The sequence below is a fragment of the Schistocerca cancellata genome, chromosome 4 (assembly GCF_023864275.1).
Source record: "Schistocerca cancellata isolate TAMUIC-IGC-003103 chromosome 4, iqSchCanc2.1, whole genome shotgun sequence".
NCBI lineage: Eukaryota > Metazoa > Arthropoda > Insecta > Orthoptera > Acrididae > Schistocerca > Schistocerca cancellata.
The window spans coordinates 593,344,498-593,368,314 of record NC_064629.1 but is presented as its reverse complement, the minus strand read 5'-3'; the positions used below and the strand labels follow the sequence as shown (position 1 = coordinate 593,368,314).

Here is a 23,817-nt window from a genome sequence, read left to right as displayed (position 1 = left end):
TGTGCACTTGCCAAGTTTAAATTGTCGTATTGGGTTCATTTTAGATTTGCTTGTGATCGTTTTAACATGGCTTTGAGTTTACGTAGTTTCTGTGGTAACCTGGGTCGTGGAAGTGTTTTCAGTGAGTTATTAAGGTTTTTTTTTTTTTGTTTATGTGTTAGCTGTTTTTGTTGGGTTTTATTAGTTTCGTGTTTGATGTGCAGAGAAAAGTTTAATTTGTTTTTTTGTTAGGTATGGCTATGACAGTGTAATTCACAAGTGTACCATTATGTTCGAAGACGGGTGAAGATACGATATCTGTTGTAAAATTTTTGCAGATGTTTAGTCTTATTGAAGAATATGTTAGGTGTAATGTTTCTGGCAACAACATGAGACTTACGAGAGTTCCAGTGGCTCGGACCAGTAACGCGTATAAGGGGCGTCATCGGCGCAATAAAATCTGCTGGCCGAGAGATCTAGGTTGGCCACAAGGGAGATTGGTTTGTTTACTTATTTTGGATATAGGTCCTCTATAGGTTTTTGTGCACATGAGAAGTTGTGTGAGAGAGAAATGTTTTGGATTGGCTTTCGTTTTGTCTAGAGGTTTATTCAGAGTATGTCAAATATAGAGGGAAGTTGGTCGGGTCAGGGGTGGTTGTTGAAATTGATGAATCACAGTTTGTTAAGAGGAAGTCTCAGACGGGCAGCTCTCGGGCAGGTCTGTGGGTGTGGAGGGGCTGTTATATCGGTGGCTGGGTATGCTGATTGTGTTTTTAGGGTTTTGCAAGGTCATAGTGAGAGGGAATTGGTGGGTTTGATTGAGGAATATGTTGAGGAGGATAGCACTATAGTTTCTGATGCATTTTCGTCTCTTAGGGGTTTGGGGAAGAGGCACTCTACCAGACTGCAATATCATTTAGATGATTATTGCTGGCAAAGAGTGCCCCTGAGAATTATTGCATTTTTCATTTTTTTTTTTTTTTTGGGGGGGGGGGGGGGGTAGGATGTATAGGCCGAGGGTGGTGAGTTAATGGGGTTGTGTGTGTGAGTTTTGGAGAGGGAGGTTGGGGTATTGTTTGTGGGGGTGGGTTTAATGGGGCAAGTTATGGTTTGAGAAGATAATTTGAGATTATGCTTGAGAGGACCAGATTCATTGCAGTTTTTGTTTTTGTAAGGTGTGATTGATATTGGTTAATTTTTGTGATTTTTCTTTGTTAGTGGTTTTTTTATGGGGATCAGTCAGGTGATCTGGAGTTGGTTTATGGGTGGCAGGTTAAGGGTGTCTTAGGAGACTTTTTGTTTTTGGTGAGTGAACATGGTGGCCAACCTAGATCGGATTGCCGAATGCTGTTGTTGGAATTGAATTTTTGTTTTGGTTTTATTCTATAGTAATTGTGATGTTTTGTTGTATATTTATGATAGGTCAGTTGTGTTTTAATTGAGGTAATGAATGTGGGTTTTTTGAGATGTTGGGGTTTTAGTTCAACTTTTCAGAGGTGTGGGTGTCAGTTTTTTTTGGAATCAATAGCTGCAGTTGAGCTATATAAGTCAAAGGGAATGACCAATTCCACTCTTCAGAGTTGTAGGGTTTCGATTCTGGGTATCGATAGCTGCGGTTGAGCTATACAGGTCATATGAAATGCCCAATTCCACTTTTTTAGAGTTCTGAGTGTTGGTTTTGTCTGGTAGATCAGAGGAAATGTCCGATTCCTGTTGTTTTTGTTGGTGTAGCGGTTGTTGTTGTTGTTGTTGTTGTTGTGGTCTTCAGTCCTGAGACTGGTTTGATGCAGCTCTCCATGCTACTCTATTCTGTGCAAGCTTCTTCATCTCCCAGTACCTACTGCAACCTACATCCTTCTGAATCTGCTTAGTGTATTCATCTCTTGGTCTCCCCCTACGATTTTTACCCTCCACGCTGCCCTCCAATACTAAATTGGTGATCCCTTGATGCCTCAGAACATGTCCTACCAACCGATCCCTTCTTCTGGTCAAGTTGCGCCACAAACTTCTCTTCTCCCCAATCCTATTCAATACTTCCTCATTAGTTATGTGATCTACCGATCTAATCTTCAGCATTCTTCTGTAGCACCACATTTCGAAAGCTTCTATTCTCTTCTTGTCCAAACTATTTACCGTCCATGTTTCACTTCCATACATGGCTACACTCCATACAAATACTTTCAGAAATGACTTCCTGACACTTAAATCTATGCTCGATGTTAACAAATTTCTCTTCTTCAGAAACGCTTTCCTTGCCATTGCCAGTCTACATTTTATATCCTCTCTACTTCGACCATCATCAGTTATTTTGCTCCCCAAATAGCAAAACTCCTTTACTACTTTAAGTGTCTCATTTCCTAATCTAATTCCCTCAGCATCACCCGACTTAATTCGACTACATTCCATTATCCTCTTTTTGCTTTTGTTGATGTTCATCTTATATCCTCCTTTCAAGACACTGTCCATTCCATTCAACTGCACTTCCAGGTCCTTTGCTGTCTCTGACAGAATTACAACGTCATCGGCAAACCTCAAGGTTTTTATTTCTTCTCCATGGATTTTAATACCTACTCCGAATTTTTCTTTTGTTTCCTTTACTGCTTGCTCAATATACAGATTGAATAACATCGGGGAGAGGCTACAACCCTGTCTTACTCCCTTCCCAACCACTGCTTCCCTTTCATGTCCCTCGACTCTTATAACTGCCATCTGGTTTCTGTACAAATTGTAAATAGCCTTTCGCTCCCTGTATTTTACCCCTGCCACCTTTAGAATTTGAAAGAGAGTATTCCAGTCAACATTGTCAAAAGCTTTCTCTAAGTCTACAAATGCTAGAAATGTAGGTTTGCCTTTCCTTAATCTTTCTTCTAAGATAAGTCGTAAGGTCAGTATTGCCTCACGTGTTCCAGTATTTCTACGGAATCCAAACTGATCTTCCCCGAGGTCGGCTTCTACTAGTTTTTCCATTCGTCTGTAAAGAATTCGTGTTAGTATTTTGCAGCTGTGGCTTATTAAACTGATTGTTCAGTAATTTTCACATCTGTCAACACCTGCTTTCTTTGGGATTGGAATTATTATATTCTTCTTGAAGTCTGAGGGTATTTTGCCTGTTTCATACATCTTGCTCACCAGATGGTAGAGTTTTGTCAGGACTGGCTCTCCCAAGGCCGTCAGTAGTTCCAATGGAATGTTGTCTACTCCGGGAGCCTTGTTTCGATTCAAGTCTTTCAGTGCTCTGTCAAACTCTTCACGCAGTATCGCATCTCCCATTTCATCTTCATCTACATCCTCTTCCATTTCCATAATATTGTCCTCAAGTACATCGCCCTTGTATAGACCCTCTATATACTCCTTCCACCTTTCTGCTTTCCCTTCTTTGCTTAGAACTGGGTTTCCATCTGAGCTCTTGATGTTCATACAAGTGGTTCTCTTATCTCCAAAGGTCTCTTTAATTTTCCTGTAGGCAGTATCTATCTTACCCCTAGTGAGATAAGCCTCTACATCCTTACATTTGTCCTCTAGCCATCCCTGCTTAGCCATTTTGCACTTCCTGTTGATCTCATTTTTGAGACGTTTGTATTCCTTTTTGCCTGCTTCATTAACTGCATTTTTATATTTTCTCCTTTCATCAATTAAATTCAATATTTCGTCTGTTACCCAAGGATTTCTAAGAGCCCTGGTCTTTTTACCTACTTGATCCTCTGCTGCCTTCACTACTTCATCCCTCAAAGCTACCTATTCTTCTTCTACTGTATTTCTTTCCCCCATTCCTGTCAATTGTTCCCTTATGCTCTCTACTTTGATCCACAATGTCACCAATAAGGCGGAAACCACAACTTTCAGTGACAGTCAGGTCAAAATGGTGACAAAGAAGTCACTACGTATATATGCCAACAAATGCAAAATAACAAAAATGACAGTAATGTCTCACTCCAAAAATAAAATGAAACTAATGTGATAGAATCTGACACTTCCCTTGACCTATACCACTCAACTGCAGCTATCAATACAAAGAATCCAACTCCTACAACTCCAAAGAGTGGAACTTGACATTACCTATGACCTTTATAGATCATCCACAGATACTGATTCCAAGAAACCAACACCTACAACTCCAAAAAGTTGAACCAAAATCTCAAAAATACCATACTCACAACGTCAATTAAAACACAATCAACACACCATAAATATACAACAACAAAACTTCACAATTACTACAGAATAAAACCAAAACAAAAATTACTTACCAACAACAGCACACACACACACACACACACACACACACACACACACACACACACACACACAAAATTCACAACCTGTCACCGATAAACCAACCCCAAACCATCCAAATCACACCCACAAACAAACCAGCAACAAAGAAATGACACTAAAATTAACCAAAGTCAGTCACACCTTAAAACTCCAACCAAACTGGTCCTCTCCAATATAATCTCAAATCACCCTCTCAAACCATAACTTGCCCCATTAAACCCACCCTCACAAACAATACCCCCAACCTCCCTCTCCAAAAACCACACACACAACCCTATTAACTCACCACCCTCGGCCTATAAATCCTACCCACAACCCCTAAAAAAAAAGTTAAAAATACAATAACTATCAGGGGCACTCTTCTGCCAGCAATACTCATCTAAATGAGGTTGCAGTTTGGAAGAGCGTCTCTTCCCCCTTCCTATAACACTGATTTAATCGCCCCCTTCCACCCCAAAACCCCTTTATCATGTTAGTACAAGACCCAGTTTCATAATACTTACACATAATAATGTGATTAACTGCTAAATCATTATAACCCCTCTTCCCCGATCCCCTATCAGACGAAAATGCATCAGAAACTATAGTGCTATCCTCCTCAATATATTCCCCAATCAAACGCACGAATTCCCTCTCACTACGACCTTGCAAAACCTTAAAAATGCGATCAGCATATCCAGCCACCAATATAACAGCCCCCCCTCCCCCCACACCCACAAATCAGCCCAAGAGCTGCCCGTCCCATACTTCCTCTTACCAAACTGTGACCCATCAATTTCAACAACCACCCCCGATCCAACCAACTTCCCCCTCTACTTGACATACTCTGAATAGACCTCTTGACAAAATGACAACAAATCCAAAACAGTTCTCTCACTCACAACTTCTCATGCGCACAAAAACTTATAGAGGACCTATAATAAAAATAATAACTAAGCAAAACAATCTCTCTCATAGCCAACCTATATTTCTCGAACCATGTACTGTGACTAATCAGCCACCAGATACTATCGCGCCAACAGGTGAGATCGGACGCTTCAGTCGACCCTACCTAACATATTCTGCAATCAGACCAAACATCTGCAGAAATTTTACGACAGACATCATATCTTCACCCATCTCCGAACGCAATGATATGCTTATGAATTTCACTGTCATTGCCATACCTACAGCACAGCAAAAATGAAACTAATAAATCCTAACAAAAGCGCCTAACACACAAAAAACACCTTAATAACTCACTGAAAACACTTCCACAACCCACATTACCGCACAAACTACGTAAACTCAAACCTGTGTTACCACAATCACAAGCGAACCTCAAATGAATCCAGTATGACACGTTGAACTCGGCAAGCATCCAATTCCACCCATCTACCTGTGAAGTAAGGCTGTTGTGTTGTGTGATGTCACATCGGTGCGGAGTTTAGTTTGTGAGAGTGGTGTGTTTGTAGGTGTCATTTTGATGTGAATGGTGATGCTCTCTGGTGGTGTGTTTATGTGTTGTGTGTTACGTGATGTTTTTGGTTTAGTTTGTGTATGTGGTGTGTTTATAGGTGGCTTATTGTTGTGGCCGGTGGTTCTCTCTGGTGGTATGTTTATGGGTAATGTGTTATGTGGCATATGGGGTTCATTTGCATGGTAGCATTGCACGTGTGTGGTATCGGTCATGACTGTGCTTTCATTAGAATATTTTTTGGCAAGTTAACGATTATGATTTTATTATGTCGACGTTATTGTAGTTTTTTTTCTGTTCATTGTGTGTGAATTTTGGTAAATTGCTTTGTTTATGTCTTTGATAGGTAAGGATATGGCTGACAAGGTCAACAGTTTTCGGTAGACGACGATGATGGGGGACAGTGCGTCGTCTCTAGTAAAATTTCTTCGACTATTCGGATTTTTGGATGAAGTCGTGAAGTGTTTAGTGTGTCATGAAGAAATGAGGCTTACTAAAGTTCCAGCTTCTCGGACCAGGGGCAGCTGTATGAGGAGATGTCGTAAGGATAATGGGTCAAGGGAAGTGTTCGATTCCAATTTTGCTGGTTTGTTGTGTTTTTTGAGGTAGTTATGGTTGTGGACGTGGTTGTAGTTTTGCATTTTATGATTTGGTATCGGCAGTTTTTGTTGACCTATATAGGTCAAAGGAAGTGTTAGATTCCAATGTGTGGTTCCTGTGGGTGCTCCAGTATCAGGAGTTGCTGTTGAGCTATATAGGTCAATGGAAGTGTCCGATTACAGAGCATATTGTGTTTAGTGAAATTTGGGGAGTTCTGTTTTGTTGTTTTTTTTTTCGTTGTTTTGTGTGGTCTGGTATGGTGGTGTGTGTCTAAATTTGCTTATATTTTACTTTGTCCCCAGCCAAAAACCCCTAATTTCCCACGCTTGTCCCGTTAGTTTTTTGTGGAAGGTGTGTATGGTGGTTTTTCAATGTATTTTCGTGTTTGTGGTCATGTTTACATAAAGACGTCATAGGCGCCATATTGGAGTCTATGGTCGTTTCCGCCACATTAGTGACGTCATGGGTCATAGCAGACGGATGGAGTCGGACGCTTCTGTATTTCCCACCACCAGAGGGTACCACCAACCACACCACCACATCTACAAACACAACCAAGTCAAAAACTCCGCGGCGTACGGACGTCACACACATCATCATTATGAAAAGAGGCAAAGCAGACGGGTTGAATTGGACGCTTCCATTGATCTGAAAATCGTGCTTATATCTAATATTACCGCGTCATTATTGACCCGAAACATTTGTGGACGGAAAACAAAAGAGGGGAAATCTTAATGCTATACAGAGTATCCTCGACCACACAATTTAAGGTATCTTATCAGTACGGTTTGAGACGTAATGCGAATATTTGTTATATAGCTGGCACTGATCTTATCGACACATTATTTCACGGCACTTAGCACAAAAGCCAAGAAAAATATGAATCATAATTTTAGGATTCCCTGGGTGACAGGCATGTTACACTACGTCCACTTGGAACAGTACAGCAAGTAAACACCGTTTTACCATCGCAATTTACAAAACAAACGAATGACAAAGAGAGAGAGGTTATGGTATTCTCGAACTGGATATCTAGATAGTGAATGCTACTGTAAAAGCATCTCAAGAGTCGCATGTATTCATTCGTTCTACATTTTTCACCCACCTTCGGAGAAAAACCGTTCGACGGGTGCCACGAGTTCATTAAGAGACTGCAATTCTTCTTTGTCCAAAACTTCTGGATACGTTAGAACATTAGCGTCAAAATGTCCTAAAAATAAGCCCTTCACGAATGGTGGTCTGTCTAATTTCGGCTTTCCACTTATTTGAGCCTCAGTAACGGTATCAGTTTTTACACTAACAGCATCTTCCGTAAGTTTTTGAGACAGCTGACGTGATACCCGAGACGAACTGATTACTCTTCGCGACAAGTGTCGCAACTTACTAAAGCTCATCATTGTATTCTTAACATAACAAGTGTCATAAACTTTATACACCCACTTCCCACATGCACACAACTCACAGATGTTCACAATGTTTACAAACAACGTGACCACAGTAAATGTAATTCGAAGCTTTGAACCACTACCAACGTGACAAACTGATTGGAGGAAACACTAAATTAAACCACAACATTCAGCTTGTTACATACTTGAAATATTACTGACAGTCACTTATATTTTAACATATTTCAAATTTGCTCTTAACAATCAGTTTTGTTGATTCACCTACTCTATGTCTGTTTAATTTTATAATAAAGCAACAAATAATTTCGTATTGCTAATAGCTTTTTTAGTTTTAACAATGGTTTAATAGTGATGCCTATTAGCTAACATTTTAAGGTCAATATATTTTTTGCGCCTACGATTAATTCGTCCGCCTCTAATCTGTGCCAAATTCTGATCGTTAATCTTTGCCTACGTAGTAAATAGCTATCCTTTTTTTATTGGTTGATTATACAGAAGTAAGTTTTATTTCATGTAATTTAGTAATATAGTGCGCGCATTGCTAGTATTGAAACGTCATATTGATTACAGTGGAATCTGATTTTCATTTCTCAGGTATTCGTCAGGACTGTCATGTGATTATAAATCAGTGCATACTAATAATTGACCAAACTACTTTTCGTGTTTACTATAGTCCTGTGACGTTTTACTTTGTACGTCTTGCACGTTTTCTCTTTTTTTTACGTTTTGTGTCAATACGAGAAATATATATAAAATTATTTGTTATTTGGGACAGACAAGAAACTTTCTTTGGTTATCAGATTAATTCTACAACTTTATGAAAGGTATGGCCAAGGCACTACTTAAAATATTATAAAACCGAGCAGGTTATTTATTTTTAGGAACTCTTGATTTTGCAGTATATGTACTCTCTGTGAAAGACTAAAGTAAGTGGTCAGAGAATGCAACATACAGAACATAAAGTTGAATTGTTTGTGAAATATATCCCAACATCTTTCAAAATAAATACCAACAGTAGCAAAATTTATACTGAAATGGAAGTATATATTGTCAGTTGAAGGTGAAGCAGTCATGCCTAATGCTGCCTCTAGTTAATTAGTTAAACTGCATGCCCAATACATATGTCCTTGTGATGTGAAACTCATTCCTTCGTTTAAGAAAATAGCTTACTTTTCATTTTCATAATGAGGTAAAGTACATCACCCACCAAGTATTCATTGTCTTTGATTTTATTTGTCCTTATACTATTCAGCACAACGAGTGAGGTGATGCAGTGGTTGGCAAACTGTATCCATTCGGGAGGACGGCTGTTCAAATCTGTGTCCGGCCATCCTGACTTATATTTTCTATGTTTTCCCTAAATTGCTCCAGGCGTATACCAGGGTTGTTGCTTTGAAATTTTCTTCCTCATCCTCGAATCAATCTGAGCTCATACTACATCTCTTAATGATCGTTTCAATGGGACATTAAACCCTAGATTTTTTCCCATTTTTCTTTAGGGGAATTTAGGGCAGGAAGTTGACAATGGCTTTATCAATTAGAACATCCCCATTCACCTTAGCATCCTGGGTAAACCATGGAGAATTCACGTCAGGATGGCTGGACAGTGTACAAAACCTGCTACTCCTGAATGCAAGTCCAGTGCATTAACACTGACTTAACTACCTCACTTTGTTTACGGTTTGGAAAATTACCACATGTACCTAGTCTACAAGGTGCTTACAACATGAAAAAGAAGTGTAATCAGTGATATACTTAGAACATTTAACTTTGTAATATTACACTTCTGCTAAATGTACACATACGAGCACATTATATAACAATGCTGAAAACATGAGCACGTGTCAGCTCTGTATTTATCACAACTAATGTTGTAACAAAATGCCTTCTCTGATTGTTTGTTTGTTTTTTAGTTCAGTCCGAAGACTGGACTGATGCAGCTCTCCATACTACTCTATTCTGTGCAAGCCTCTTCATCCACAAATAATTACTGCAAACTTCATCTTTTTGAACCTGGTTACTATATCTGTCTCTTGATCTCTCTACGAAAATTTTAACCCCTACACTTCCCTCCAAAACTAAATTGGTGATCCCTCGATATGTCGGAATGTGTCCTGTCAACTGATCCCTTCTTTTAGTTCAGTTAAGCCACATTGTTTTTTTCTCCCCAATGCTATTCAGGACTCCATCATTGGTTATATGATATACCCATGTAATCTTCAGCACTCTTCTGTAGAACCATATTTCAAAAGCTACTATTCTCTTCTCGTCTGTACTGTATGCCGTCCATGTTTCACCCGCATTTTCTTGCCATTACCTGTCTTACAATTCATATTGTCAGTTATTTTACTGCCCAAATAGCAAAACTCATATTACTTTTAATGTCTTGTTTCCTAATCTAATTGCCTCAGCATCACCTTATTTAATGTGATTACATCCCATTACCTTGTTTTACTTTAGTTGATATTCATCTTGCAGTCTCCTTTCAAGACACTGTTCATTTCATTCCACTGTCCTTCCAAGTCCTTTGCTGTCCCTGACAGAAATAATCTAGAGCCATTGGCAAAGCTCAAAGTTTTTATTTCTTCTCTCTGAGCTGTAATTATTATTCCAATTATTATTATTGTTATTATTAGTTTCTTCCTTTACTGCTTGCTCTATGTATAGATCGAATGACATTGGCGAGGAATCGGCTACAACCTTGTCTCACTCCCTTCTCAACCACTGCTCCCCTTTAATTTTTCATGCACTTAAACATTTATAACTGCCGCTTGGTTTGTAAATAACCTTTCACTCCCTGTGTTATACTGCTGGTACTTTCGGGACTTTGAAGAGTATTTTCCAGTCTACATTTTCAAAAGTTTTCTTAAAATCTACAGATGCTATAATGTAGGTTTGCCTTTCCTTAACCTGTCTTCTAAGAAAAGTTATAAAGTCAGTACTGTTTCATGAGTTCCTACATTTCTCCACAACCTAAACTGATTTTCCCCAAGGTTGGCTTCTAGCAGTTTTTCCATTTTTCTGTTAATAATTTGTCAGTATTTTGCATTCAGGCTTATTGAACTGATAGTTTGGTAATATTCATACCTGTCAGCACCTGCATTATTTGGAATTGGTATTATTACATTCTTTTCGAAGTTGGAGGGTATTTTCCCTGTTTCGTGTATCTCTCACATCAAATGGAACAGTTTAGTCAGGGCTAGCTCTCCCAATGATATCAGCAGTTCTGAGAGAATGTTGTCTACTCCAGAGGCATTGTTTCAATTTAGATTTTCAATGCTCCATCAAATTCTCCCCACTGCGTCATATCTCTTATTTCATCTTCATCTAATTCCTCTTCCCTTTCTGTGATATCGCTCTGAAGTTCATTTCCCTTGTCTAGCCTGTCTATGTATTCCTTCCACCTTTCAGTTTTTCTTTCTTTGCTTAGTACTGGTTTCCGTCTGAGTCCTTGATATTGATGCAGGTGCTTCTCTTTTCTCCAAAGGCCTCTTTAATTTTTCCGTAGGCAGTATCACTCTTTCCACTAGTTATACATGCATCTATACACTTACATATTTCCTCTAGGCAATTTTGATTAGCCATTTTGTACTTTTTGTGAATCTCATTTTTAGGTGCTTGCATTCTCTTTTTGCATGCTACATTTGCTACAGTTTTATATTTTCTCCTATCAACAATTAATCCAAGGATTTCTACTAGTTCTATTCTTTTTAACATACTGATTCCTCTGATTCCTTCACTATTTCATTTCTCAAAGCTGTTGATCCATCTTCTGTTCCTTACCCCTATTGTAATGAGTCATTGCATAATGCTGTCTCTGAAACTGTCAAAACCGTCTGGTTTTTTCAACTTAACCAGGTCCCATCTTTCTAATTTCCAAGATTTTTGCAAATTCTTCAGTTTTAATCTACTGTTAATAAGCAATAAGTTATGGTCAGAGGCCACACGTGCCCCTGGAAATGTCTTACAGCTTAAAATGTGGTTCTGAAATCTCAGTCTTACCATTGTACAGTCAGACTGAAATATTCCAATTTTGCCAGGTCTCTTCCACGTGCACATCCTCCTTTCATTATTCATAAACAAAGTGTTAGCAATGATTAAATTATGCTCTGTGCAAAGTTCTACCAGGTAGGTTCCTCTTTTGTTACGTTCCCCCAGTCCTTATTCTTCTACCATTTTTCCTTCTCTTCCTCTTCGTACTACCAAATTTCACTCGCCTATCACAATTTAGTCTCCCTGAACTACATGAATAATTTCTTTGATCTCATGATAGATTCTTTCAATCTCATCTTCATCTGTGGTGGAACTAGTTGGGATATAAACTTGTTCGACTGTAATGGGTGTTTGCTTTGTGTTTATCTGGGCTACAATAATGGGTTCACTATGCTATTCATAGTAGGTGACCCCACATTCTTATTTTCTTATTAGACCTACTTGTGCATTACCTCTGTTTGCTTTTACACTGTAGAAATACTTCTTAACATTTTACACTGTAGAGATACTTCTCGACAAGAAATGTTTGTAACTCTGTTCTCATAGCTGTTTCCTTCTCCAGCCTTTTTATGTATGTTGGCAGTGCATTATAAAGAATGAAACCAAGTGGGCCACGTGTTTTTGAATATGAGTTGCTTAGTTGCTGTTAGTTTGTAGGTCTCCAATAATGGTTCTTTGTCATTAACACATGTTTGTATATGTATAGGGATGGTATTGTAAGCACACACAAATTTTTAAATATGGGTTTGCAGTGATCCCTTGTACAGCTATGTGACAAGATTCAAGTAGCCCTTTCCTGTAATTAAAATGTTCATTTAACTGTCTTATTTTTAGCCCAGACAACTCTTAGACCAAACAAAGTTTTGTTACATGCTATTTCCAATTTATTTTGGTCAACAGATATTTCTGAAAGTCTTGTATTATAGTCTTTTCTCATTAGCTGTGTAGGGAAGACCCAATAACAAATGGTTGTTTGACTGTTGACTTTGGGGTCTCTAGTTTACAACTATGCCTTGAGAATATACATGCCAACATGAGATATAGTAGGAAGAGTTTTATGTCTGACAGTGTGTGTTTACTGCTGAGTTTTTAGTTTTGACAATGCCTAATGGCATAGAAGGTTTAAGGTATGTTACACTATAGGACAGTATAAATATTTTTATATGGTTGTCAGTATGGGTAGTATTGCAATGTATCGATTTGTTTACTTGTGTTATAGCACTTCATAATGCTACAACATAGTACCAAAACACATTGTGATAAAAATATCACATGTTTGACAACAGGTGTGTAGTATTCCCAGTACAGATAGTATCTCTGATGTTCGCAATGTATACGAGTGATTTGTAAGATATGGTCAGCAAAACTATCAGATTGTTCACTAGTGATGCTGTTGGACGTGCAAGATATTACCTGTAACAAAGAGAAATAATCTGGTAGCATCTGATTTGAAGATTGGTGGTCAGCATCTAGAGCATGTCGTATCGTATAAGTATTTAGGAGTAATCTGATTTGATTTACACAGGGAGACTAACCAACAGTGATGTTAGGCCACCTTTGCAAGCCTTGAAACTGAATTTACTGTGCAATTTCTGTCCTTGTAATTCTATTAAAGCCAACCTGTACCCTTAAAAGAGTAATAGGAGATCCTTTACTAGGGCTTTATTAGATAAAATTTATTGAGGGATTAATTACCCTATGTTCTATTTCTTTGGCCCCCAGTGCTTCATATTGGAAGAGTAAATTTGGTTTGGTTTCATCCCCCTCATCATGTGGGAGTTTCTTTCTCTTCACCTGTCACGTGCAGGTGTGATCCTTGTAGCACTTAACATACAAGCTCCTTCTCTCACACTCTCATTGCAAATCTCTCTGATTGGAATACCGTGGCCAGTTTCCCTAGAGAGGTTGTGGTCTCTGGTCTATGCTGTACTCCTTTACCACAGCCCCAGCAGCTTCATGTGTTTTTGACCCATCAGTAAACCCAACTACATCTGATGAACAGTATTGTGGATCATTATTCCACTGCTCCCTACTTTCAGGTGTGACATTGAGAAGTTTCTTGAAGCAAATGGAAGTTAGTGTATGCTCAACTGGCATTTCCCTGACCATATTTACCTCATACATGATACTGGTGTGGGATCGTTGATATCGTAAAGGTTTCCTGTTTTTAACCTGTATGCCTTGTCACTCTCTCCATTGTAACCCAAAGATGTAATGTGGGCATGCGTAGCACCAGTCACCATTCTAGCAGTGGGTGTGCTACTAATGCTGCCTGCTATAGCTAAGAAGGCCAATCTGTGCACCTTCTCAGGCTCCTTGGTAACCACCTTATGTTCTTCTTCATTCAATCATACTGTAGTCCCATAAATTATCATAGGTCTTACTACAGTGATGTGTATCCAGTTCATGCTCCTGGACACAAGTTTTTACCACAGGCCATTCTAGTGCATCTGAGAGCACATTTTGGCATGAAACATGGCAAACTTTATGTGTGGGTTTGATATTAGTTTTTCATCTAGGTTTACCCCTAAAAGCTTCACTACCCATTGTGCTGGTGGAATTTTGCTTGAAGAGGTGGAGATAAATGTATATGTCCTGAACATGTTTCATCATGAACAGTACTAAAACAGTTTTTGTGAGACTGGCCCTTAAATTGTGTTTCCTACACCAGTTTTGCACAATGTTCAGAATACAGTGTGCTGTTGTTCTAACAGTATTTGCAAATTTGCGAATAACTAAGATGATTAAATCATCTTTTAACCCTGCGGTCAGTTCATTTCCCACCAGGTTCCATAGTATTGGGGACAGAATCCCTCCTTGTGGATATCATCTGATGACATTGATTGCCATTTTCTATTTAATCATGGTGACTTCTACCTTTCTTCTATTCAGCATAGTTTTAATCCACTTGCATATAATTGTCTTGATGCCATGCTCTTCTGCAGCTCTAACCATTGATTCAAAGATTGTGTTGCTAAAACCCCGTTCAATATCCAGATAGATCCAGAGAGCAATGTCCTGATAGTGTAGAGCTGTTTCACATGATTTGTGCAGTTGATATGCATTTTGGTTTTTTTGTAGAGGAACCTCAGTTGACCTTCTTTCCCTCTTTTTTTTTTTTCATCAGTCTACAGACTGGTTTGATGTGGCCTGCCATAAATTCCTTTCCTGTGCTAACCTCTTCATCTCAGAGTAGCACTTGCAACCTACGTCCTCAATTATTTGCTTGACATATTCCAATCTCTGTCTTCCTCTACAGTTTTTGCCCTCTACAGCTCCCTCTAGTACCATGGAAGTCATTCCCTCATGTCTTAGCAGATGTCCTATCATCCTGTCCCTTTTCCTTATCAGTGTTTTCCACATATTCCTTTTCTCTCTGATTCTGCGTAGAACCTCCTCATTCCTTACCTTATCAGTCCACCTAATTTTCAACATTCGTCTATAGAACCACATCTCAAATGCTTCGATTCTCTTCTGTTCTGGTTTTCCCACAGTCCATGTTTCACTACCATACAATGCTGTACTTCAGACGTACATCCTCAGAAATTTCTTCCTCAAATTAAGGCCGGTATTTGATATTAGTAGACTTCGCTTGGCCAGAAATGCCTTTTTTGCCATAGCGAGTCTGCTTTTGATGTCCTCCTTGCTCCGTCCGTCATTGGTTATTTTACTGCCTAGGTAGCAGAATTCCTTAACTTCATTGATTTCGTGACCATCAATCCTGATGTTAAGTTTCTTGCTGTTCTCATTTCTACTACTTCTCATTACCTTCGTCTTTCTCTGATTTACTCTTAAACCATACTGTGTACTCATTAGACTGTCCATTCCGTTCAGCAGATCATTTAATTCTTCTTCACTTTCACTCAGGATAGCAATGTCATCAGCGATCGTATCATTGATATCCTTTCACCTTGTATTTTAATTCCACTCCTGAACCTTTCTTTTATTTCCATCATTGCTTCCTCGATGTACAGATTGAAGAGGAGGGGCGAAAGGCTACAGCCTTGTCTTACACCCTTCTTAATACGAGCACTTCGTTCTTGATTGTCCACTCTTATTATTCCCTCTTGGTTGTTGTACATATTGTATATGACCCGTCTCTCCCTATAGCTTACCCCTACTTTTTTCAGAATCTCGAACAGCTTGCACCATTTTGTATTGTCGAACGCTTTTTCCAGGTTGACAAATCCTATGAAAGTGTCTTGATTTTTCTTTAGCCTTGCTTCCATTATTAGCCGTAACGTCAGAATTGCCTCTCTTGTCCTTTTACTTTTCCTAAAGCCAAACTGATCGTCACCTAGCGCATTCTCAATTTTCTTTTCCATTCTTCTGTATATTATTCTTGTAAGCAGCTTCGATGCGTGAGCTGTTAAGCTGATTGTGCGATAATTCTCGCACTTGTCAGCTCTTGCCATCTTCGGAATTGTGTGGATGATGGTTTTCCAAAAGTCAGATGGTATATTGCCAGACTCATATATTCTACACACCAACGTGAATAGTCGTTTTGTTGCCACTTCCCCCAATGATTTTAGAAATTCTGATGGAATGTTATCTATCCCTTCTGCCTTATTTGACCGTGAGTCTTCCAAAGCTCTTTTAAATTCCGATTCTAATACTGGATACCCTATCTCTTCTACATCGACTCCTGTTTCTTCTTCTATCACATCAGACAAATCTTCACCCTCATAGAGGCTTTCAATGTATTCTTTCCACCTATCTGCTCTCTCCTTTGCATTTAACAGTGGAATTCCCGTTGCACTCTTAATGTTACCACCGTTGCTTTTAATGTCACCAAAGGTTGTTTTGACTTTCCTGTATGCTGAGTCTGTCCTTCCGACAATCATTTCTTTTTCGATGTCTTCACAATTTTCCTGCAGCCATTTCGTCTTAGCTTCCCTGCACTTCCTATTTATTTCATTCCTCAGTGACTTGTATTTCTGTATTCCTGATTTTCCCGGAACATGTCTGTACTTCCTCCTTTCATCAATCAACTGAAGTATTTCTTCTGTTACCCATGGTTTCTTCGCAGCTACCTTCTTTGTACCTATGTTTTCCTTCCCAACTTCTGTGATGGCCCTTTTTAGAGATGTCCATTCCTCTTCAACTGTACTGCCTACTGCGCTATTCCTTATTGCTGTATCTATAGCGTTAGAGAACTTCAAACGTATCTCCGCATTCCTTAGTACTTCCGTATCCCACTTCTTTGCATATTGATTCTTCCTGACTAATGTCTTGAACTTCAGTCTACTCTTCATCACTACTATATTGTGATCTGAGTCTATATCTGCTCCTGGGTACGTCTTACAATCCAATATCTGATTTCGGAATCTCTGTCTGACCATGATGTAATCTAATTGAAATCTTCCCGTATCTCCTGGCCTTTTCCAAGTATACCTCCTCCTCTTGTGATTCTTGAAGAGGGTATTCGCTATTACTAGCTGAAACTTGTTACAGAACTCAATTAGTCTTTCTCCTCTTTCATTCCTTATCCCAAGCCCATATTCTCCTGTAACCTTTTCTTCTACTCCTTCCCCTACAACTGCATTCCAGTCGCCCATGACTATTAGATTTTCGTCCCCCTTTACATACTGCATTACCCTTTCAATATCCTCATACACTTTTTCTATCTGTTCATCTTCAGCTTGCGACGTCAGCATGTATACCTGAACTATCGTTGTCGGTGTTGGTCTGCTGTCGATTCTGATTAGAACAACCTGGTCACTGAACTGTTCACAGTAACACATCCTCTGCCCTACCTTCCTATTCATAACGAATCCTATACCTGTTATTCCATTTTCTGCTGCTGTTGATATTACCCAATACTCATCTGACCAGAAATCCTTGTCTTCCTTCCACTTCACTTCACTGACCCCTACTATATCTAGATTGAGCCTTTGCATTTCCCTTTTCAGATTTTCTAGTTTCCCTACCACGTTCAAGCTTCTGACATTCCACGCCCCGACTCGTAGAACATTATCCTTTCGTAGATTATTCAATCTTTTTCTCATGGTAACCTCCCCCTTGGCAGTCCCCTCCCGGAGATCCGAATGGGGGACTATTCCGGAATCTTTTGCCAATGGAGAGATCATCATGACACTTCTTCAATTACAGGCCACATGTCCTGTGGATACACGTTACATGTCTTTAATGCAGTGGTTTCCATTGCCTTCTGAATCCTCATGTCGTTGATCATTGCTGATTCTTCCGCCTTTAGGGGCAATTTCCCACCCTTAGGACAAGAGAGTGCCCTGAACCTATATCCGCTCCTCTGCTCTCTTTGACAAGGCCGTTGGCAGAATGAGGCTGACTTCTTATGCCGGAAGTCTTCGGCCGCCAATGCTGATTATTTATCAAAATTTAGGCAGTGGCGGGGATCGAACCCGGGACCGAAGACGTTTTGATTATGAATCAAAGACGCTACCCTTAGACCACGGGTTCTTTCCCTAATGTGTACATTAACCAGTTTAGATAATGTCATCAGAAGAAAGGAGGGCAGATTGATTGGTCTCATGTCCTGAGCCTTGGTCTGACAACTTCTCCCTGGCTTCAGAATGAAAACAGCCTTCACTGTCCTCCAGGCATTAGGAATGACTGCTGCTGCTAGATTGACACTTAAGTCCAGATAGGAGGCTAATCAAAGCCTCTCCTGCCTGTTGCAGTAGAGCTGGAAATATTCCATCTGAGCCTCGTGACTTGAATTGTTGAAACATTCTCACTACCCACAGGATTTTCTTGATGTCAACACTCTCTCTGACAGATTCCCAGTTCTCCTGTTGGTTACCTATAAACCAGTATCTCACAGGGATTGGATCTTGGTCTGTGTTATCTGTCAGACTGTGCTGAGAGAAGCGAGTCGTAAGGGGCGTATCCAGCATTTCATTTGCTGTCCTTGTATACCCACCATTCTCCTGCCTTAGAGCACCTCCGGGATTAGTTGGTTTTCTTGTGAAGAGTTTGTGAAGTGTGGCCATGAAAGCTGTAGGTTCCACTTCCTCACAGAATGAATTCCAGGATCTACATCTACATGGTTACTCTGCAATTCACACTTAAGTCCCTGGCAGAGGGTTCATCGAACCATTTTCATACTACTTCTCTACCATTCCACTCTTGAATGGCGTGTGGGGAAAAAGGAACACCTAAATCTTTCCGTCCGAGCTCTGATTTCACTTACTTAATTATTATGATCATTTCTCCGTACGTAGATGGGTGTCAACAAAATTTTTTCGCATTCGGAAGAGAAAGTTGGTATTGTGTCTGCATACTCTGAGAGGAACCTGATTGGTATACCATCTGGACCGGCAGACTTGCCTTTCTTAAGTTATTTTAGTTGTTTCGCAACACCTAAGATATCTACTTTTATGTCACTCATGCTAACAGCTGTTCTGGTTTTGAATTCTGGAATATTTACTTTGTCTTCTTTCATGAAGTAATTACAGAAAACTGTATTTAGTAACTCCATTTTAGTGGCCCAATCATCGGTAACATTTCCACGCTATCGCGCAGTGACAGTATTGACTGTTTTTTTTTTGCCACTGGTGTACTTTACATATGATCAGAATCTCTTTGGGTTTTCTACCGTATTTTGAGACAATATTTCATTGTGGAAACTATTAAAAGCATCTCGCATTGACATCTGCACTAAATTTTGAGCTTCTATGGAACTTAGCCAGTCTTGGAGATTTTGTGTTCTTCTGAATTTGGCATGCTTTTTTTGTTGCTTCTGCAACGGTGTTCTGACGTGTTTTGTGTACCATGGTGGACCAGTCCTGTCTCTTATTAACTTATGCAGTATGAATCTATCTGTTGCTGTTGATTCTGTATCTTTGAATTTGACCCAAATCTGGCCTACACCTACATAATTAGCTTGGAAGGAATGGAGACTCTCTCTTAGGAAGGCACCAACCGAATTTTTTCTTCTGTTTTAAATACATATATTTTGCATTTATTTTTAGTGGTTTTGGTTGATATGGTTTTGAGCCTTACTACAATGACCTTGTGTTCACTAATCCCTGTATCCATCATGACGCTCTCTATTAAATCAGGATTATTTGTGGCTACGAGGTCAAGTATGTTTTCGCAACCATTTACAATTCATGTGGGCTCGTGAACTAATTGTTCAAAGTAATTCTCAGAGAAAGCATTTAGTACAATTTCAGAAGATGTTTTCTGTCTACCACCGGTTTTGAACATGTATTTTCAACAACAAATCGAGGGTAGATTGAATTCTCCACCAATTATAACTGTATGAGTGGGGTACTTATTTGTAATGAGATTAAAGTTTCCTTTGAAGCGATCAGCTATTATTTCCTCTGAGTCGGGGGTTCGGTAGGAGGAGCCTATTATTATTTGGTATGGCTGTTGAGTATAACCTCTACCCATGGTAATTCGCAGGAACTATCTATTTCAACTTCACTACAAGATAAACTACTACCAACAGACACAAACACGCCACCACCTACTTTATTTAATCTATCCTTTCTGAACACAGTTTGTGCCTCTGTAAAAATTTTGGCAGAATTTATCTCTGGCTTTAGCCAGCTTTCTGTTCCTATAACGATTTCAGCTTCAGTGCTTTCTATCAGTGCTTGAAGCTCTCGTACATTTCCAACACCACTACGACAATTTACAACTACAGTACCGTCTGTTGCTTGGTCGATTCTCGTCATTTCTTTGCCCTGTACCCTTTAAGACTGGAGCCCTTTTTGGTCTTTACCAAGACTGTAGAACCTATAAAACCGCCCAGTCCACACCATACAGCCCATGCTACCCGTGTAGCCACCTCCTGTGTGAAGTGGACACCTGACCTATTTAGCAGAACCCGAAACCCCACCATCCCAGGATGATAGTTTCTTTTGTTTATTAGCAAGCTTGTACGTGTCAAGGATCTCCTGATATTTTGCCTGTTGTTCTTTCCTTCTTGCAAAGCTGGACAGTCTTCTTACCTGCTTCCTTTGTGTTTCCATATTATTGTTCCATGGAGGTACATTCCTGTTTGTGCATTTCTTGGTGACTGGGCAGTTTTCTAAGTATGATGTTTTAATGGCAGATGTCATTTCAGTTGCCATTGCCTCAATATCTATTGGATTTTTTATCAAAGTTTTAACTTAAGATAAGTGTGAGTATAGGAATTTCTTATATTAGTCCAAGTCTGTCTCCCCATGATTCCTGTAGTCCAGGAGTTCTGAAACTTTTTTGACTCTGGAACCAATTGAAATATGAAATATTTTACAAAGCCTTAAAATAAGAAAAACCTGGTTTTATGTTTATTCTTGAATTATAATCATTTAATAAAAATTGTAAAAAAAATTTCATTATACACTCAACAGTATACAAAACACTACAAAATAAATACAGTACACAAAGTAACGCAGTACTGATTCCAATTTAAATTGAAAAACTGTTTAATGTCGGGTGTGATAGAAGACAGTTAAAGACACACATGTGGTTCGGCATCTAGTTTGTTACAGTATTCTCTCTTTGTAGCTGCATATGCCGAGAATCTCATTTCACTCAAGTTTGCTGTTGGGCACAGCAGGATATTCATCATAAATCCTGCACCAAAAATCTCAAAGTGAAATTGTTTTGAACAATGATTTGATCTCATTTCTAAAGAGAATTCACAAGTTTCATTTGACATATTTTCTGATTTCCGCAAATTCAGTAAAAAAAAAGTATTGTGAACCCATGAATTTATTTTCAGTTTTGTCTTCAGGAAAATATACCACGCAAGATGCGCACATATTGTGGAGACATTGGACCAATTCTTCAAATATTTCATTTAGTAAGTCTGCTGTCTCACCAACAAACACATTCTGCTTCTCTCTTGCCAGCACAAACAATCCAAAATCTAACTTTTTTTCTGGAGGCAGTTATTTTGTTATTAGTATTGAAAACTGTTCTTTTTTCCTTGTAAATATAGATTTAATTCATTATTTTTTTCAAAAATACCTGCTAAAAAGCTGGTTTGAACAACCAAGACACATAGCTCAAACAGTCCTTTAATTTAAAAGAAGTGTTAGGCATAAAAACTTGTACATAAGCTCTTAGTTCAAATGATCTTGTTAAGGTCTTACCCTGAGATAACCATCTAACCTCAATGCGGAGCGTTAGTGTTTTATGTCTGCACCCATAATCTTGCAACAATATTGAAAACAAATTGGCCCTGATGAGGATGTGATTTCATGTAATTGATTCTTTTTTCTGTTTCATCAAGAACTAGTTTAAGATTTGGTGGTGATTTCTTTATTGCAAGTGCTTGCTGATAAAACTACAGAGTGGCACTTTAAATTTTATTAGTGATAATGCTCCTGCTGTCATTGCCCTGTACAAATATTGATGAAATTGTACCAGTCAAAATATTTTTTTTAAAAAGTTGTTAATTATGTTAGAAATGTATTTTACTTCTATATCTACACTCTGCAAATCATTGTAAAGTGTGTGGCAGTGTGTATATCCCAGTGTACCAGTTATCACAGTTCCTTCCTGTTCCATTCATGTATGGAACATGGGAAGAATGATTGTCTGAATGCTTCTGTGCATGCTGTAAGTATTCAAATCTTATCTTCAAGATCCCTATGTGATCGATGCGTTGGGGGGTGAGAGGGGTGGGGGAGAGGGGGGGGGGGCTGTAGCATATTCCTAGAGTCATCGTTTGAAGCTAGTTCTTGAAACTTTACTACTTGACTCTCTTGGGATACTTTACGTCCATCTTCAATAGTCTGCCAGTTCAATTTCTACAGTATCTCTTGTCTCCCACGGATCGAACAAACCTGTGACCACTCATGCTGCCCTTCTCTGTATACGTTCAATATCCCCCTGTTAGTCCTATTTTGTAGGGGTCCCACACACTTGAACAATATTCTAAAACTGGTCATATAAGTAATTTGTAAACAAACTCATTTGTGAACTGATTGCACTTCCCAAGTATTCCACCAATAAACGGAAGTCTACTACCTGCTTTACCCCCGACTGAGCCTATGTGATCATTCCATTTCATATCCCTACAAAGCGTTAAAGTTAGGTATTCGTATGAGTGACTGATTCCAACAGCGACTCATTTATATTCTAGTCATAGGATACTATATTTTTTCGTTTTGTGAAGTGCACAATTTCACATTTTTAAACTTGTAAAGCAAGTTGCCAATATTTGCATTGCTTTCAAAACTTATCAGTATCTGACTTAATATTTATGCAGCTTCTTCCAGACAGTACTTCATTACAGATAACTGCATCAGCTGAAAAAAGTCTGAGGTTACTATTAATATTATCCGAAAGTTCATTAATATAAGACATGAACAGCAACGGCCCCAACACACTTCTCTGGGGCACACACGAAGTTACTTCTACATGTGATGATGACTCTCCATCCAAGATAACATGTTGTGTCATCACTACCAAAAAGTCCTCAATCCAATCACAAATTTCACTTGACAGCCCATATGATTGTACTTTTGATCATAAGTCTAGGTGTGGTACTGAATCAAATGCTTTTCAGGAATCAAGCAATACTGCATCTACCTGACAGTGTTGATCCAAAGCTTTCAGTGTATAATATGAGCAAAGTGCAAGTTGGGTTTCACATGATAAGTGTTACCGGAATCCATGCTGGTGAGGATGGAGGAGGCCATTCTGTTTGAGATATCTCATTATGTTTGAGCTCAGAATATGTTCTAATATTCCACAACAAATCGGTGTCAAGGATATGGGTTGGTAGTTTTGTGGATCACTTCTACTACCCTTCTTGTAGACGGTTGTGACCAGTGCTTTTCTCCAAGAACTGGGCACAGTTATTTGTTCAAGGGATCTACTATAGGTTATAGTTAGAAGAGGGGCTAACTCAGCCACAGATTCCCCCCCCCCCCCCCCCTCCCATTGAGTCCGGGAGTTAGAATAGGCCCGAGGTATTCCTGCCCATCATAAGACATGGCTAAAAGGAGTCTCTCATATTTCGGCCTTTGTGGTGGTCCCCTGTAGCGAGCCAATTGGGGAAGGGCACCTTACCTGGTGCATAGTGTCCATCATGCACTGAGACCTCTCACATCCTTTGTTGACACGGATCTGCACTTCCGCTCATTCTCCACCTGTTGGGCAAGTTCACCCTCCTGGGTG

The 23,817-nt window shown here is 39.2% G+C and overlaps 2 protein-coding genes across 12 annotated transcripts in view; one reads left to right on the top strand and one right to left on the bottom strand.

Moving 5' to 3' along the window:
* LOC126184676 (complex I assembly factor ACAD9, mitochondrial-like) overlaps positions 1 to 7,792 on the bottom strand; it is a 107,033-nt gene extending 99,241 nt beyond the window's left edge. The window contains exon 1 of the mRNA XM_049927163.1: positions 7,416 to 7,792. Within this exon, the coding sequence (XP_049783120.1) occupies positions 7,416 to 7,707 (292 nt within the window). The 5' untranslated portion in view covers positions 7,708 to 7,792. The remainder of the gene's footprint in view (positions 1 to 7,415) is intronic.
* A 350-nt stretch (positions 7,793 to 8,142) lies between these two features.
* The window catches only part of LOC126183341 (uncharacterized), a 191,445-nt gene continuing 175,770 nt past the window's right edge, over positions 8,143 to 23,817 (top strand). For 2 of the 11 annotated variants that reach the window (XM_049925221.1, XM_049925216.1), the window contains exon 1: positions 8,156 to 8,213. The gene's annotated coding sequence lies outside the window, so the exon portion shown is untranslated. Of the gene's footprint in view, positions 8,214 to 8,234; positions 8,311 to 23,817 lie in introns of those variants that run through there. The other 9 variants (XM_049925217.1, XM_049925218.1, XR_007536723.1 and 6 more) reach the window with 8 other exon arrangements.